The sequence below is a fragment of the Anomaloglossus baeobatrachus genome, chromosome 1, assembly GCF_048569485.1.
Source record: "Anomaloglossus baeobatrachus isolate aAnoBae1 chromosome 1, aAnoBae1.hap1, whole genome shotgun sequence".
NCBI lineage: Eukaryota > Metazoa > Chordata > Amphibia > Anura > Aromobatidae > Anomaloglossus > Anomaloglossus baeobatrachus.
The window spans coordinates 136,252,159-136,267,754 of NC_134353.1; the positions used below are offsets into that span (position 1 = coordinate 136,252,159).

Genomic DNA, 15,596 nt, shown 5'->3' on the forward strand with positions numbered 1-15,596 from the left:
CACATCTTAATTTTTGCAATTACATTTTCCTCGCTCTCTTTCAAGGACCATAACTGTTTTCTCTTTCTGTCACCATAGCCACATGAAGGATAGTTTTTTGCGCGATGAGGTGCAGCTCAAAAAACAGTATTCATTTTATTATGTAATATATTCGAAAATAGAAAAAAAATCCAAGTGAGGTAAAATTACACCATTTTCTTTTTTGTTGGCATTGAGTGGGGTGTGAGGTTGTTTTACAGTTTTCTTTGTGCTGGAAAAATATCCTGAAAACATGATTTTCCAGTTAAGTATGCTTACTGTGATATCAACTTGTGTAGATTTTTTATTTACAGAGTAACTAAATCTTTATCATTTTTTATATTTGAGTGCTCTTTAAATTTAAAGCAGATTGTGGGTTTGGGTCCTAAAAAACTTATCTCTAACAAAAAACCTGATAGGTGCACAGCTCAGGCGTCAGATTTTAACCTGGTATCTTTTCATTGTTCATATTATATATTGCAATGCTAAGGTATTTCAGTATACAGTTAAAATAATTTTGTCCTGTGAAGCACAAACATAGGATAGATAGTAGAGTTGAGCGCGGTTCTAGGTTCGAGGTTCTCCAGTTCTAGGCTCGAGTGATTTTGGGGGCTGTTCGAGATCGAACTAGAACTCGAGCTTTTTGCAAAAGCTCGATAGTTCTAGATACGTTCGAGAACAGTTCTAGCAGCAAAAAGCAGGGCTTTTTACAGCTACAGTGTGCAGGAGCCATCGCTGGCAGCTTGCCAGAAGCTGGTAACCAAGATAAACATCGGGTATCCAATCAAAGCGCTTTGGTTAGTAACCCGATGTTTATCCTAGTTACGTGCAGGAAGCCCACACTTCCCCGCTCAGCTCGCTCTACCCCCTCCTGCCCGCGGCATGTACACACACACACACACACACACACACACACACACACATGGTCCCGCTCGGCTTACCTGCGGTGATGAAGTCCCGCCATCCCGACCTCAGCGCTGTCACTGACCTCCATGGCCGCCGCTTGTCACATCACCTTCTCTCGCTTCCGACCCGAGACTGACTAGCGGTGACGTCACGGGCCTCTCGCGATACTTGGTGTGAAGGCGGCGGTCATTGAACTCAGTGACAGGGGCTGTCAGTGTGCTGGAGATCAGCGCAGGTAATGTACCTCGCTGACAGCAGCACTTGTCATGCCCTGCAGTGACCTGGGCTGACCTATTGATGTTAGCTCAGGTCACTGCACTGCTCTCCCAGCCAATGGGGAACATCCTGCTCTTCATTGACTGGGACAGTGTGGATCGTCATGGCAACCCCTTGGATTACACCAGACCTGGATTTGTTTTTCATTCTAATAAATTGGTTAAAGAGGGAATGTATTGGGGAGTGTTTTTTCAAATAAAAATGTGGTTGTCGTCTATTTTTTTTTATTACTGACTGGGTTGGTGATGTCGGGTATCTGATAGATGCCTGACCTCACAAACCCCAGGGCTTGATGCCAGGTGACATTACACATCTGGTATTAACCCCATATATTACCCCGTTTGCCACCGCACCAGGGCGCGGGATGAGCTGGGGCGAAGCACCAGGACTGGCGCATCTAATGGATGCGCTACTTCTGGGGCGGCTGCGGCCTGCTATTTTTAGGCTGGGGAGAGTCCAATAACCATGGACCTCCCTTGTCTGAGAATATCAGGCCCCAGCTGTCTGCTTTACCTTGGCTGGTGATCCAATTTTGGGGGACCCCTACGTGTTTTTTTTTAAATTATTTATTTAATTTAAAATAACAGCGTGGGGTGCCCTCAGTTTTGGATTACCAGCCAAGGTGAGGTTGCCAGCTGTGGTCTGCAGGCTGCAGCCGTCTGCTTAACCCTAGCTGGCTACAAAACTAGGGGGAACCCTACGTCATTTTTTTTTCATTTTTTTGGCTAAATACAAAGCTAAGCACCCCTTAGTGCCACATGAAAGGCACCAAAGGGTGTTCCACTTTTTCTCCACTTTTTCTACATTTTTTCTCCACTTTTTCTCCACTTTTTCTACATTTTTTCTCCACTTTTTCTACATTTTTTTTCCATTTTTTCTCCACTTTTTCTCCACTTTTTCTCCACTTTTTCTCCACTTTTTCTCCACTTTTTCTCCACTTTTTCTCCACTTTTTCTCCACTTTTTCTCCACTTTTTCTCCACTTTTTCTCCACTTTTTCTCCACTTTTTCTCCACTTTTTCTCCACTTTTTCTCCACTTTTTCTCCACTTTTTCTCCACTTTTTCTCCACTTTTTCTCCATTTTTTTCTCCACTTTTTCTCCACTTTTTCTCCACTTTTTCTCCATTTTTTTCTCCACTTTTTCTCCACATTTTCTCCATTTTTTTCTACACTTTTTCTACACTTTTTCTACACTTTTTCTCCACTTTTTTCTCCACTTTTTTCTCCACTTTTCCTCCACTTTTCCTCCACTTGTTCTCCACTTTTTCTCCATTTTTTTCTCCACTTTTTCTCCACTTTTTCTCCACTTTTTCTCCACTTTTTCTCCGTTCTTTTTCTATGGTCGGTCTACCCATTAGCTCTGCCATGCATACTGTAGCTCTACACCTACTGCACATGTTACTTTATGATTGACATCTCTTTCGTACCAGAGCTGTCTAAGTCTACTCTGACCCCATATTTGTCATTACTATATTGTCCTTGTATTGTATTATGACATTTGTATCATGTGTTTCATTTCTTGCTGTGTTGCAATTTTTTTGCTGCATCCCAATTTTACCTCTACATTGTTCGAGTTTATGTTATTGTTCTCTCACTCTTATGTGATACTGATTATTGTCATTTTTCATGATTACATGCAGATAAGTCCAATCTGACGAAGGCTCAGGCCGAAACGTCATTTGTAACTTGTTTTGGACAAAAACATATATGCTTATGAAAAACGTTTTTTCTTAATACGGACCAATAAAGAGTGATTTTGCATTACTATCCGTTGTGACTTACTGACTTAGTCTGGGAGATATAGAGTGCCAAGGTTACTCACTAATTTTATCTATTATTACCTCTGAGCACCTATATACCAGTGAGCAGAGCTTCCTCTACAGTAGTTCTCCTGATTAGGCATGCCCTTACCTCATGAGCAGGGCATTGTAGCTTTGGTAGCAACCATTACGACATGGACTCTGCTGCTGTGGACCCGAGAAGAGTGAGTGCAGATTCATTGCATCCACACTCCTCACATGAAGGGTCCGCACTCCTAGAAAATGGGGAATACGTTCCCTGAGTGTCTCCCCCCCATATTCTAGACGGTCCAGAGTCGTCGTGGGACCCCTTTATTTTTTTTCTTACAATAAATTGGTGAAAGAGGAAATGTTTTGGGGACTGTTTTTTCAAATAAATTTCTTTTGTCGATTTTTTTTTTTTTTGTTAGTACTGACAGTTTATGATGTTGAGTATCTAATAGACGCCATGACATCACAAACTGCTGGGCTTGATCTCAGGTTACTTTACAGCTAGTATCAACTCGATTTATTACCCCGTTTGCCACTGCACCAGGGCACGGGATGAGCTGGGGTGAAGCGCCAGGATTGGCGCATCTAGTGGATGCGCCACGTCTGGGGTGCCTGCGGCCTGCTATTTTTAGGCTGTGAAGGCCCAATAACTATGGACCTTCCCACCCTAAGAATACCAGACCACAGCTGTCCGCTTTACCTTGGCTGGTGATCCAATTTGGGGGGGACCCTACTTTTATTGTGTAATTATTAATATTTATAAAATAATTATAAAAAAGAGCCTGAGGGGACCTCCATATTGGATCTCCAACCACGATAAAGCTGCCAGCTGTGGTTTTCAGGCTACAGCCGTCTGCTTTACCCTAGCTGGCTATCAAAAATGGGGGGACCCAACGTCATTTTTTTTTTTAACTATTTTTTAAATAGAAAAAATTAATGGGCTTCCCTGTATTTTGATTGCCAACCAAGGTAACGGCAGGCAGATGGGGGTGGCAACCCATAGCTGTCTGCTTTATCTGCGCTGAGAATCAAAAATACCGCGGAGCGCTACGTCATTTTTTTAAAGATTTATTTTTACAGCACTGTGATGTCCAGCAATCAAAATACAGGGAAGCCCATTTTATTTTTAGTTATTTAAATAAATAATTAAAAAAAAAAAATATGGGCTCCCGCTGCATTTTTTGTATTGCTAGCTAAGGGTAATCCAAGCAGCTACTGGCTGCTAACCCCCACTGCTTGGTGTTACCTTCACTGGCAATGGAAAATCCAGGGAAGCATTTTTTTTTTTTTTTTCCAAAAAACTACAAAAAAAGTACGTGAGCTTCGCCATATTTTTGTATGTTAGCCAGGTATAGCAGGCAGGTGCTGGAAGAGTTGGATACAGCGCCAGAAGATGGCGCTTCTATGAAAATGCCATTTTCTGAGGCGGCTGCAGACTGCAATTCGCAGCAGTGGAGCCCAGAAAGCTCAGGCCAACCTGTGCTGCGGATTCCAATCCCCAGCTGCCTAGTTGTACCTGGCTGGACACAAAAATGGGGCGAAGCCTACGTCATTTGTTTTCTAATTATTTCATGAAATTCATGAAATAATAAAAAAAGGGCTTCCCTTTATTTTTGGTTCCCAGCCGGGTACAAATAGGCAACTGGGGGTTGGTGGCAGCCGTACCTGCCTGCTGTACCTGGCTAGCATACAAAAATATGGCAAAGCCCACATAATTTTTTCAGGGGGCAAAAAACTTCTGCATACAGTCCTGGATGGAGTATGCTGAGCCTTGTAGTTCTGCAGCTGCTGTCTGTCTGTATGGAGAAGAGCAGACAGCATCTGCAGAACTACAAGGCTCAGCATACTCCATCCAGGACTGTATGCAGAATCTTTTTGCCCACCAAAAAAATGACGTGGGCTTCGCCATATTTTTGTATGCTAGCCAGGTACAGCAGGCAGCCACGGGCTGCCTCCAACCCCCCGTTGCTTATTTGTACCCGGCTGGGAACCAAAAATATAGGGAAGCCCGTTCTTTTTTAATTATTTCACTTATTTCATGAAATAATTAAAAAACAAATGACGTGGGCTTCGCCCCATTTTTGTGTCCAGCCGGGTACAACTAGGCAGCTGGGGATTGGAATCCGCAGCACAGGTTAGCCCGAGGTTTCTGGGCGCCTCTGCTGCGGATTTCAGTCCGCAGCCGTCCCAGAAAATGGCGCTCTCATAGAAGCGCCATCATCTGGCGCTGTATCCAACTCTTCCAACAGCCCTGGAGCCGGGTGGCTTGTTGGGTAATCATGAGTTAATAATGGCTTTGTTTTATTAGCCAGTATTAAGCCAGAGATTCTTAATGTCAGGCACGTTTGACCCGGCCATTAAGAATCTCCAATAAAGGGTTAAATAAAACACCACACAGAGAAAAAATACTTTAATAGAAATAAATACACAGACACATTAGAGACTCCATCTTTATTACCCCCTGTCAGCCCTCCACGACCCTGCTCTTCTGTCTTCTTTCTTTCTAGTGTAGTAGTAGTGACGATTGTAGTGAGGATGAGGTTCCCCAGCTCATCATTTGGGGCTGGGGAACCTCATCCTCACTACAATCCTCACTAGTGTAGTAGTAGTGACGATTGTAGTGAGGATGAGGTTCACTATCTCATCACTTGGGGCTGGGGAACCTCATCCTCACTACAATCCTCACTAGTGTAGTAGTAGTGACGATTGTAGTGAGGATGAGGTTCACCAGCTCATCACTTGGGGCTGGGGAACTTCATCCTCACTACAATCCTCACTACAATCGGGAAGCAGCGTGCAGCCTTCACTCCGTGAGTGATCAGTGCTGGCTGTCAGCGGTAACAGCGGTAACGCTGACAGACGCGTTACCATAGCAACGGTGCTCTCAGAGCCGCGGTTAGCGGTGACGTCACCGCTAACTGTGTTGCTATGGCAACGGTGATCTCCGTTAATGACCGGCTGTCAGCCGGTCCCTAACAGAACGGGGAGTCGACCGTGTGCTAGAGCATGTCGCCGGTACACGGCGATACACATATGTGCACCGTGTACCGGATAGATGCACTCGCAGGTCCTACATGACGCGTCATAGTCATGTGACCAGTCTGTAGCCAATGAGATAATAGCCACGTGACTGGTCACATGGCTATTTTGACGTCACGATAGGTCCTGCATCTCTGCTGGTAGTGCCGTCACCGGGAGGATTCAGCCATCATCGGATGGAATAGCGGCAGGAGACAGAGTGCAGAAGAGATCGCGAGGACCGGTAAGTGTTATGGCAATGTTTATTAACTGTTTGTGTACATTTATAATGCATTTTTATGTGTTTGTGATTGCCTCCCATTATAGCCTATAGGTTCGAGTTTGGTTCGTCGAACGTTCGATGAACCGAACTCGAACGGGACCCCCGTTCGGCGAACCGACCTCGAGCCGAACCGCGACTGGTTCACTCATCTCTAATAGATAGGCTCTTAGGAGGACTAAGATTTCATCCCAGTGGCTGATAGCAGGCACCTAGCTGCCATCAGAACTCATAAGCATCCTGCGATCATGTTGTAAGTTGGTGATTTGAGTCAGTGCACATGTGTACCAGCAATTATGCCATTTAAATGCCACTGTCAATAATTTGCAGTGGTATTTAAATAATTAAACAGCAGAAATCAGAGTTCGCTCTGGTTGTTGCTGTTGCATGCTGACAGTTATGTTGTGGTCTCCGCACATTTATATGGAATTGTGTTTAAAAGGAACACAAAAACACCAGTTTTTGCCCTATAAGCTGCGGCCACCACCAGTGGGCTCTTATATACATCATTTTAACATGCTGTATATAAGAGCCCAGGCCACTGTGTAGAACATAAAAAACACTTTATAATACTCACTTAAACCGGTCGCTGCAGTGGATGTGGCTCAAATGGGTGGCTTTGTCCTCTGGTGCTGCCGCCTCCTCTTTCAGCCATCTTTGTCCTCCTTCTGAAGCCAGTGTGCATGATGTGTCTCCATCATACACACTCGCCAGTCCCGCACATGCGCACTACAATACTTTGATCTTCCCTGCTCAGGGCAGATCAAAGTGCGCCTGCTCAGCACCTGAATGCCGGCGAGTGTGTATGACGTCGGACGCGTCATGCACCGCGGCTTCAGAAGGATGACTGAGACAGTGACAAAGATGGCTGAAAGAGGCGGCGCCGACACCGGAGGACGAAGACGCCTATTAGACCCACATACACCACACCAATCCCCTAGGTGAGTATTATAAAGTATTTTGTATGTTCTACACAGCGGTCTGGGCTCTTATATACAGCATATTAGAATGCTGTATGTAATAGCCCACTGGTGGTGGCCACATCTTGTAGGGCCACAAACTGGTGACAGGTTCCCTTTAACTGTACACTCACATCTGTGTTTAAAAACAGCACGTTGCACTGGCATCAATGTTATTCTATGAGGCATTGATCATCTGTGACTTTTTCCTCAGCTGTAATTGGGGTAAGGAAAAAATTGCAGCATGCTGCATATGAGCACGTATATTGGCTAAGACTTGCCAATACAAGTCAATGGGTACGAGAAAAAAATCGGACTGCATTTGGATTATGCTTGTGGCATCCACTTTTAATCTATGCATCTCAAAGGAAAAAAATAATAAAGCTATAGATATGAGATAGAATACAAAGCTAACCTTTCTCCTCATGTCTTTCAGGTTTCCAATTGTGTACTACATTGGATTCCCTGGATTACGATGGAATCCCTGGAATACATTGAACCTGTATAATATATTTTTTTAATAAATTGATAAACCTGGGAAAAAGTTGGGGTGTGTTTTTTCAAATAAACTATTGTTGTATGTGTCTGTTTTTCTTTTTACTTACTGGGTTAGTAGCGGGGGTGTCTGATAGACTTCTCTGCATTACTAACACCAGGGCTTGATGCCAGCTGACACTACACAGCTGACATCAAAACCAATTACCTTGATTGCCAATGCACCAGGGCAATCAAGAAAAAACAAGTTAAAGTACCAGAATTGGAACATTTTTTATGATGCATCCCTTCTGAGGTGACTGTGGGCTGGTATTTTTATGCTGGGAAGCGCCAAATAACCGTGCACCTTTCCAGTCTGATAATATCAGACCCAGCTGTCTGCTTTACTTTTGCTGCTTATCAAAAATAGGGGGGAACCCACGTAGTTTTTTTTTTAATTATTTATTTATTAGGTTAAACCAGACTAAACACTTTTTAGTGCCACATGAAAGGCACTTAAGTGTACAAGCTGGCAATATATAGGGGATTTGGAACATTATCTGCAGGCTATCTATTTATTCTATCTATCTTTCTCATTATTATGTATCTATCTGTATGTTTACATTTGATTGCTTTATTATTTCTAACTATGCTAGTTTCTAGTGTGCTTCTAAAACATAAAAGTATAGTATAAAAAATATATACCAGTCTAAGCTCAAGGTGCCATATAATTTATAGTTGAAAGTGTATAAAAATCAGTAAGTGATTTAGGATTTTCCTTGGCCTCGTGCAGGGGTCACATACTCCTGAGTTTTCATGAGCATCAAATAGATCAATTAGGGACACAGGTTCCTAACAGGTTGACATTTTGTACTATTTTTGATCGCTTAGGAACCTGTAACCCTAATTGATCTGTTTGATTCCCACCAACTCGGGAGTAGGTGACACCTGCATGAGGCCCAGGCAAGTTTTAAATCACTTAATGATTTTTATGTACTTTGAACTATAAGGGTTGCATGCCCACGATCAGTGTTTGCAGCGTTTTGGATGCAGTATGCTTCAGCTGTGTCCAAAATGCTGCATTGTACAGTACAACCATAGTGAACGGGATTTCTAGAAATCCCGTGCTCACTGTGCTTGTTTTTTCCACAGCAAACACTGACCTGCGGTGCGTGTTTCCAGTCCGCAGCATGTCAATTGTTTGCTGTGGATTTACATGCATCCTCCGTAGCGAGAACACAAGCGAGAGACCGTAGTGCACTGAACCCTGATTGTGGGTGCAAGCAGCTGTGGTCTCCTGTGGAGGAGACTCACGGTCCCGCAGGTCAGGACTCGCTGCATCCAGGACGCAGTGAGACCTGATCGTTGGCACATACCCTAAATTGAGCATAGAGGGGTATGTAATTTTTATACTATACTTATATGTATTTTAAGTGTGGTAGAAACTAACATATTTGTTTTTTCTTTTGTTTGACAGATCCCAACACAGTTCCTGTCCTGTACCAGCGAACAGCTTAGTTATTTATATAAAATGAAGAAGCAATTTCTTGGACTAAGAACATTGGTGGCTTTTTTTATTATTTGTAGCTTTATTATTGCTTTATTATTTCAACTAGCAAGACTTTACATAGAGTATTCTAAGTTGTAAAAGATGATGTTAAAACCTCATTGCATATGGATGGCATATGCATGTCATACGGATGCTATGCGACAAATTATTGCACACTTGCATAGCAACTAGCATGACATAAGGAGTAACATATGAAGTGACATTTGTCCCAATTTTCTGGATGAGAATCAGAGCGTTTATTTACAGTGGGTACGGAAAGTATTCAGACCCTTTTCAAATTTTCATTCTTTGTTTAATTATAGCCATTTGGTAAATTCAAAAAAGTTTTTTTTTTTCCCATAATGTACACTCTGCACCTCATCTTGACAAAAAAAACAGAAATGCAGAATTTTTTGAATTTTTTTTTAAACATGAAAAAGTGAAATATCACATGGTCATAAGTATTCAGACCTTTTGCTCAATATCAACTAGAAGCAACCTTTTGAGCTAGTTCAGCCATATGTCTTCTCGGAAATGATGCAACAAGTTTTTCAGACTTGGATTTGGGGACCCTCTGCCATTCTTCCTTGCAGATCTTCTCCAGGTTGGATGGTGAACGTTGGTGGACAGCCATTTTCAGATCTCTCCAGAGGTGCTCAATTGGCTCTGGCTGGGCCAGTCAAGAATGGTCACAGAGTTGTTCTGAAGCCACTCCTTTGCTATTTTAGCTGTGTGCTTAGGGTCATTGTCTTGTTGGAAGGTAAACCTTTGGCTAAGTCTGAGGTCAAGAGTACTCTGGAAGAGGTTGTCTTCCAGGATATATCTGTACTTGGCCACATTCATCTTTCCTTTAATTTCAACCAGTCGTCCTGTCCCTACAGCTGGAAAACACCCCCATGTTTCACTGCTGGGATTGTGTTGGGAAGGTGTTGAGCAGTGCCTGGTTTTCTCCACACATACCACTTAGAATTTTCACCAAAAAGTTCTATCTTCATCTCATCAGACCAGATAATCGTACTTCTCATAGTTTGGGAGTCCTTCATGTGGTTTTTTGCAAACTCTATGCGGGCTTTCATATGTCTTGAACTGAGGAGATGCTTCCATTGGGCCACTCTGCCATAAAGGCCTGACTGGTGGAGGGCTGCAGTGATAGTTGACTTTGTGCAACTTTCTCCCATCTCCCTACTGCATCTCTGGAGCTCAGGCACAGTGATCTTGAGGTTCTTCTTTACCTCTCACCAAGGCTCTTCTCCCACAATTGCTCAGTTTGGCTGGATGGCCAGGTCTAGGAACATTTGTAGTGGTCCCATTTAAGGATTATGGAGGCCACTGTACTCTTAGAAACTTTGAGTACTACAGAAATCCTTTTGTAACCTTGGCCAGCTCTGTGCCTTGCCACAATTCTGTCTCTGAGCTCCTCGGGCAGTTCCTTTGACCTCATGATTATTATTTGGTCTGACATGCACTGTGAGCTGTGAGGTCTTATATAGACAGGTGTGTGCCTTTCCAAATCAAGTTCTATCAGTTTAATTATACACAGCTGGACTCCAATGAAGAGTAGAACCATCTCAAGGAGGATCACAAAGAAATGGACAGCATGTGACTTAAATATGAGTGTCAAGGCAAAGGGTCTGAATACTTATGACAATATGAGATTTCAGTTTTTCTTGTGTAAACATTTTTAAAATTTTTCTACATTTCTGTTTTTTTTACTGTCAAGATGGGGTGCAGAGTGTACATTAATGAGAAAAAAATGAACTTTTTTGATTTTACCAAATGTCTGCAATGAAACAAAGAGTGAAAAATGTAAAGATGTCTGAATACTTTCCGTACCCACTGTATATGCAGATGTGAGGAAACCCTAAAAGGCAGTGAGAGATGCTCATATAGAGTACATTTAATTTCCAATATTTTTTTTAAACTGTTACATTTGGAAAAACAGCATAAAAAGTAATTTCATTTGTTGATGCAGATCTGAAAAAAATATGAGACCAGTTGTGTAAGTAAAAAAAAATTAAATATTCTGTATTTATAAAGAATCCATCATATTTGTAATATTAATACTGTGTAATCACCAGGGATGCGGGTAGTTATTAAACCTTGAGAAATTCCATTTACTTAATCTGTGATTTACAGTGTTGTATAGAATAGATAGGCCAGAGGTTGAACCTAGCATAACTCAAATGAATAATACGACGGCAAATACAGTCACCTTTAGAGTCTTTTTTCAACATCAGTTTATTATTCCCAATGCTTATAGCCTTTATGGTACTATACTTATAAACATGCAGCGTAAAGAACATTTATAATAACTGAAAATTCTAGAAAATATTTATCCTTTAAAAGCATTTATCTTGTATAAATAGATATACAGTATGTTACAAAATACCCACCTGAGGTCTTGTGAGGGTCCTGCTCGTATATGTGGAGTTTCCACTGAATGGCCAAATACAGCTCCCTCTGTTCCTGCAATAAAAACTGCTCATGTCAGTGATGATTTCAATAGTTTCTTATAGTAATAGTTTACTTTCAGGTTGAAATATTCCCACAAAGCTGACTTTAAAGTAATTGTTTTTCACTTTTCTTCAGGGAGGTAAACTATAGTATTGGAAGAAAAGGATATTTTTTTTCCAAAGCAAAATTGTTTATAAAATAAATCTAAAAAATATCATTATTGATTTAAAGATCAGAAGTAATAATAGTCGTATATTAATAATGAAATACAGAATATCTTGACAAATGTAGTCACTGTTATACCATAAGATCTAAAATAAAAATTAATGCAATATAAATATAAGTAATTGCAAAAAAAAAACACTTTTTAAATAATCCAAAAATAACCTTACTACAAAACAAAATCAAACAAAAGCACCCATTAAAATTCCTATGAGTTAAGACCCCGTCACACACAACGAGATTGCTAACGAGATCGTTGCTGAGTCGCCGTTTCTGTGACGTAGCAACTATCTCACCTGCTGTGACATCGCTAGTTGTTGCCGAATGGTCTGGACCATTTTCTTCAAAGGTGATTTCCTACTGAGCAGGACGCATCACTGTGTTTGATGCCTACCAACGACCTCCTATACAGGTCGCTCATCTTTATACAGGTCGCTCATCGTTACTGCGTCGTTGGTAAGGTCTGACTGTGTGACATCTCACCAGTGACCTCCCAGTGACTTACCAGCGATCCTTATCAGGTCACATCATTTTCAAGATCGCTGGTAAGTCGTTAAATGTCATGGGGGCTTTACTGTGCTATGGACAGTATTGTCAAGAAAACTAACATCCACAACTGCAACTTAAAGGGGTTTTCCCATGAACAAAGTCCATTCTGTTCAATAGATTTTGGATTGTGGAGTACTAATACATTCCACAAGTAAATGTGTTAAAAAAATGCTCCCATGCTGAGATTATCTGATATACTGTATGTGTCCCTGCTATGTATTGTGTAATGGCCATGTCTGACCTTACAGGAAAATAGTCTGATCACACCACATCTCATGAGCTGAGGCGCAAGTAAAACATTACAGGATCACATCTCATTCTTTCTGAGACAAAACATTTGCTGTTTGTTTTTAAACATGTTTTACCTCACAGAAACCAACAGCTGTGAACCCATTCTGTAATGTCTATATACGATCTTTTGCTTTCTTCCTGCTCCAGGAGATGTGGTATGATCAGACCATGTTCCTACACAGCCAAACATGATCACTACACAGTACATAGCAGGGGCACATTTCTAAGATTATGTCAGTGCCGCAACATTTTTTAAGCCATCCAGTGGTAGAAATGATTATTATTCCAAAATCTAGTAACTAAAAAAATGTTTTTTTGTTCATGAGACAACCTCGTTAATACTCTAGTAGTAATTATCAATTTCTTAATGAATCAGAATAAACAGGTAAAAAAAATCAAAATACAAATCCTACATTTTTTTCCAATTACCCAACAAATGACATGTGACCAAATCTGGTTTATCACACTTCGCTGCACCCCATCAGACTGTAGTAAGCATAAAGTGATAAATTAAAACTTATTTTTTTCTAATTTATGAACAACAACGTTTAAAAATAGAAAGTCCAAATGCAAACAAATCGTTCACTACCAAGCTCTTTTTTTCCAGCTAGTGCCAACTCTCTACAGCTTCAATCTTGTAGTTCCCATGAAAATAATTCTTGAGAAATTGAATTACGTTCTTAACAGAATAGGCAGACTCAAGCCAAAGGTACGTACAAGATGGGCTACTTAGTTCTAATATCCATTTGAGCTATATCAAAAGGACTATGTTCAGTCTCATGCAAGCAGAATAAAGTCAAATGTTTGCACTTCTGTAATGCCACAGGTTTCGGCCCAATTGGAGGACTAAACTTAAACTGACTTGATTTAACTGTGTATTGGAGAGTTGGTGTTTGTGGATATTGCGGAGCTAGTTGTGCCCTTTCAAGATGCCACTAGCTCAACATTGCCCACAAACAGAGGCTGCATCATACCCAGAAAAACCTTAAGAAACACAAATCCTGTTTAAAACATGTATGTATATTCACTTTTCAGATTTGATCAATAAAGCATGACTTATTAGAGCTCGTGATGAGTGAGCACTATCATGCTTGTATGCTTGGTACTCGTGACTAGAAATGAGCAAACCTGTTTGATAAAGGTTCGTCAATTTCAAATTCGGTACAAGCTTTAGCATGTTTGTCCGGACTCGGTAACCCCGAGCCCTTTCCTCAAAAGGTGGCTATCTTCTATTTTGTTCATGTTTTGCTCCCTAACACTGTCTGTGTTTCCAAAATTGCTTTTGGAATAATATTGTGGTGCTGTCTGATGATTGTGGGATTGCGGGAGAAGGAGAAGCCAGGAGAAGCCTTTGGCAACCGGCCCCATTTTTTTTCCATTTACTTTATTTCTGGATGTTCCTGCAGCCAAGCATGGCACAGCAAACATCTACAAGGTTCAGACACAAGGACTTCTGTTATTGGCTGCCTAAGTTACATGTCCATCTGCATATCACTTGCGGATATGTTGCATCAGCGCCATTATGTGAATGTGAAATGTTAGGGAAAGTGCTGCCACCAGTGCTCCCGCCAGTGCTTCTAGACACAGTGAGCGTAGCTAGAGGTTTAATGCTAGGTAGTTGAGATTGGATAGCTATAGTTTAAAATAGAATGTGCAGTGTAGGGAAAGGTGTGTGTGTGTGTCTGTGTGTGTGTGTGTGTGTGTACCACAAATCGGCACATTTAATGATAATGATTGGAACTTGTAGTGCCTGCTAAAGAGTTGCCAGTGAAGCATCTTTATAGGTATTGATATGTATTACTGCCTGCTCAAAAGTATGCAAACACATATATAGGTATTGTTAGTTAGCAGTGTCTGGCCTAAAATGTTGCTAGGGAAGTAAACTAAAAAGTGGTTCTTGGCAATATTAATTGCCTGCTCAAAATTATGCAAACACATTTAGGCTGTGTATGCACGTTGTGTTTTTTCCTGCGTTTTGGCTGTGTTTTAAACTGCACTGTGTCATTGCAAAATGTATGTGTTGTGCTTCCCCAGCAAAATCTATGAGAAGTCAGAAAATGCCATGCGCACGTTGCTTTTTTAGGCAGCGTTTTGGATGCCAAATATTTAACAAAATCGATACCTAAAAAAAGCAGCATGTCACTGCTTCAGTGCGATTTGGTTGCATTTTGCACCCATTGAAATGAATGAGGTGTGATAAAACAAAACCAAAATGTTTAGCTGTGCCCTTGCACTGCATTTTTGTTGCGTTCTGTATGCTTTTTTGACAAACAAAATGCAGGTCTTTCGGTCTCTCTCTCTCTCTGTCGGTGTCGGTCTCTCTCTGTCAATGTCAGTCTCTCTCTCTCTCTGTTGATGTCGGTCTCTCTCTGTCTGTCTGTCGGTCTCTCTCCCTGTCGGTTGGGACTGATCACCGGTGCAGTATTGCAAAGCTGTCACAAAGCTCCAGCAGCTTCTCCAGCTTTTGAAAATGCCAGCCGCTCATTAGGCCATCTTGTATTCACTGATTCCCCCACCCACCAGCACTTCTGATTGGTTGCATTCAGACAAGCCCCCACACTGACTGACAGATGTCTCACTGCAACCAATCACAGCTGCCGGTAGATGGGTCTATATTGTGCAGTAAAATAAATAAAAAATTAAAAAAATGATGTGTAGTCCCCCCAATTTTGATACCAGCCAAGGTAAAGCCACACCGCTGAGGCATGGTATTCTCAGGATGGGGAGCCCCATGTTATGGGGACCCCCCAGCCTAAATATATAATCCAGCAGCCACCCAGAAATGCCACATCCATTAGATGCAACAGTCC

The 15,596-nt window shown here is 41.6% G+C and overlaps 1 protein-coding gene across 3 annotated transcripts in view; it reads right to left on the reverse strand.

Annotated features, from left to right (window-relative positions):
* SGCZ (sarcoglycan zeta) overlaps positions 1–15,596 on the reverse strand; it is a 1,566,603-nt gene that overhangs the window by 49,909 nt on the left and 1,501,098 nt on the right. For all 3 annotated transcript variants that reach the window (XM_075347076.1, XM_075347075.1, XM_075347074.1), the window contains one exon: positions 11,664–11,736. In XM_075347076.1, the coding sequence (XP_075203191.1) occupies positions 11,664–11,736 (73 nt within the window). The remainder of the gene's footprint in view (positions 1–11,663; positions 11,737–15,596) is intronic.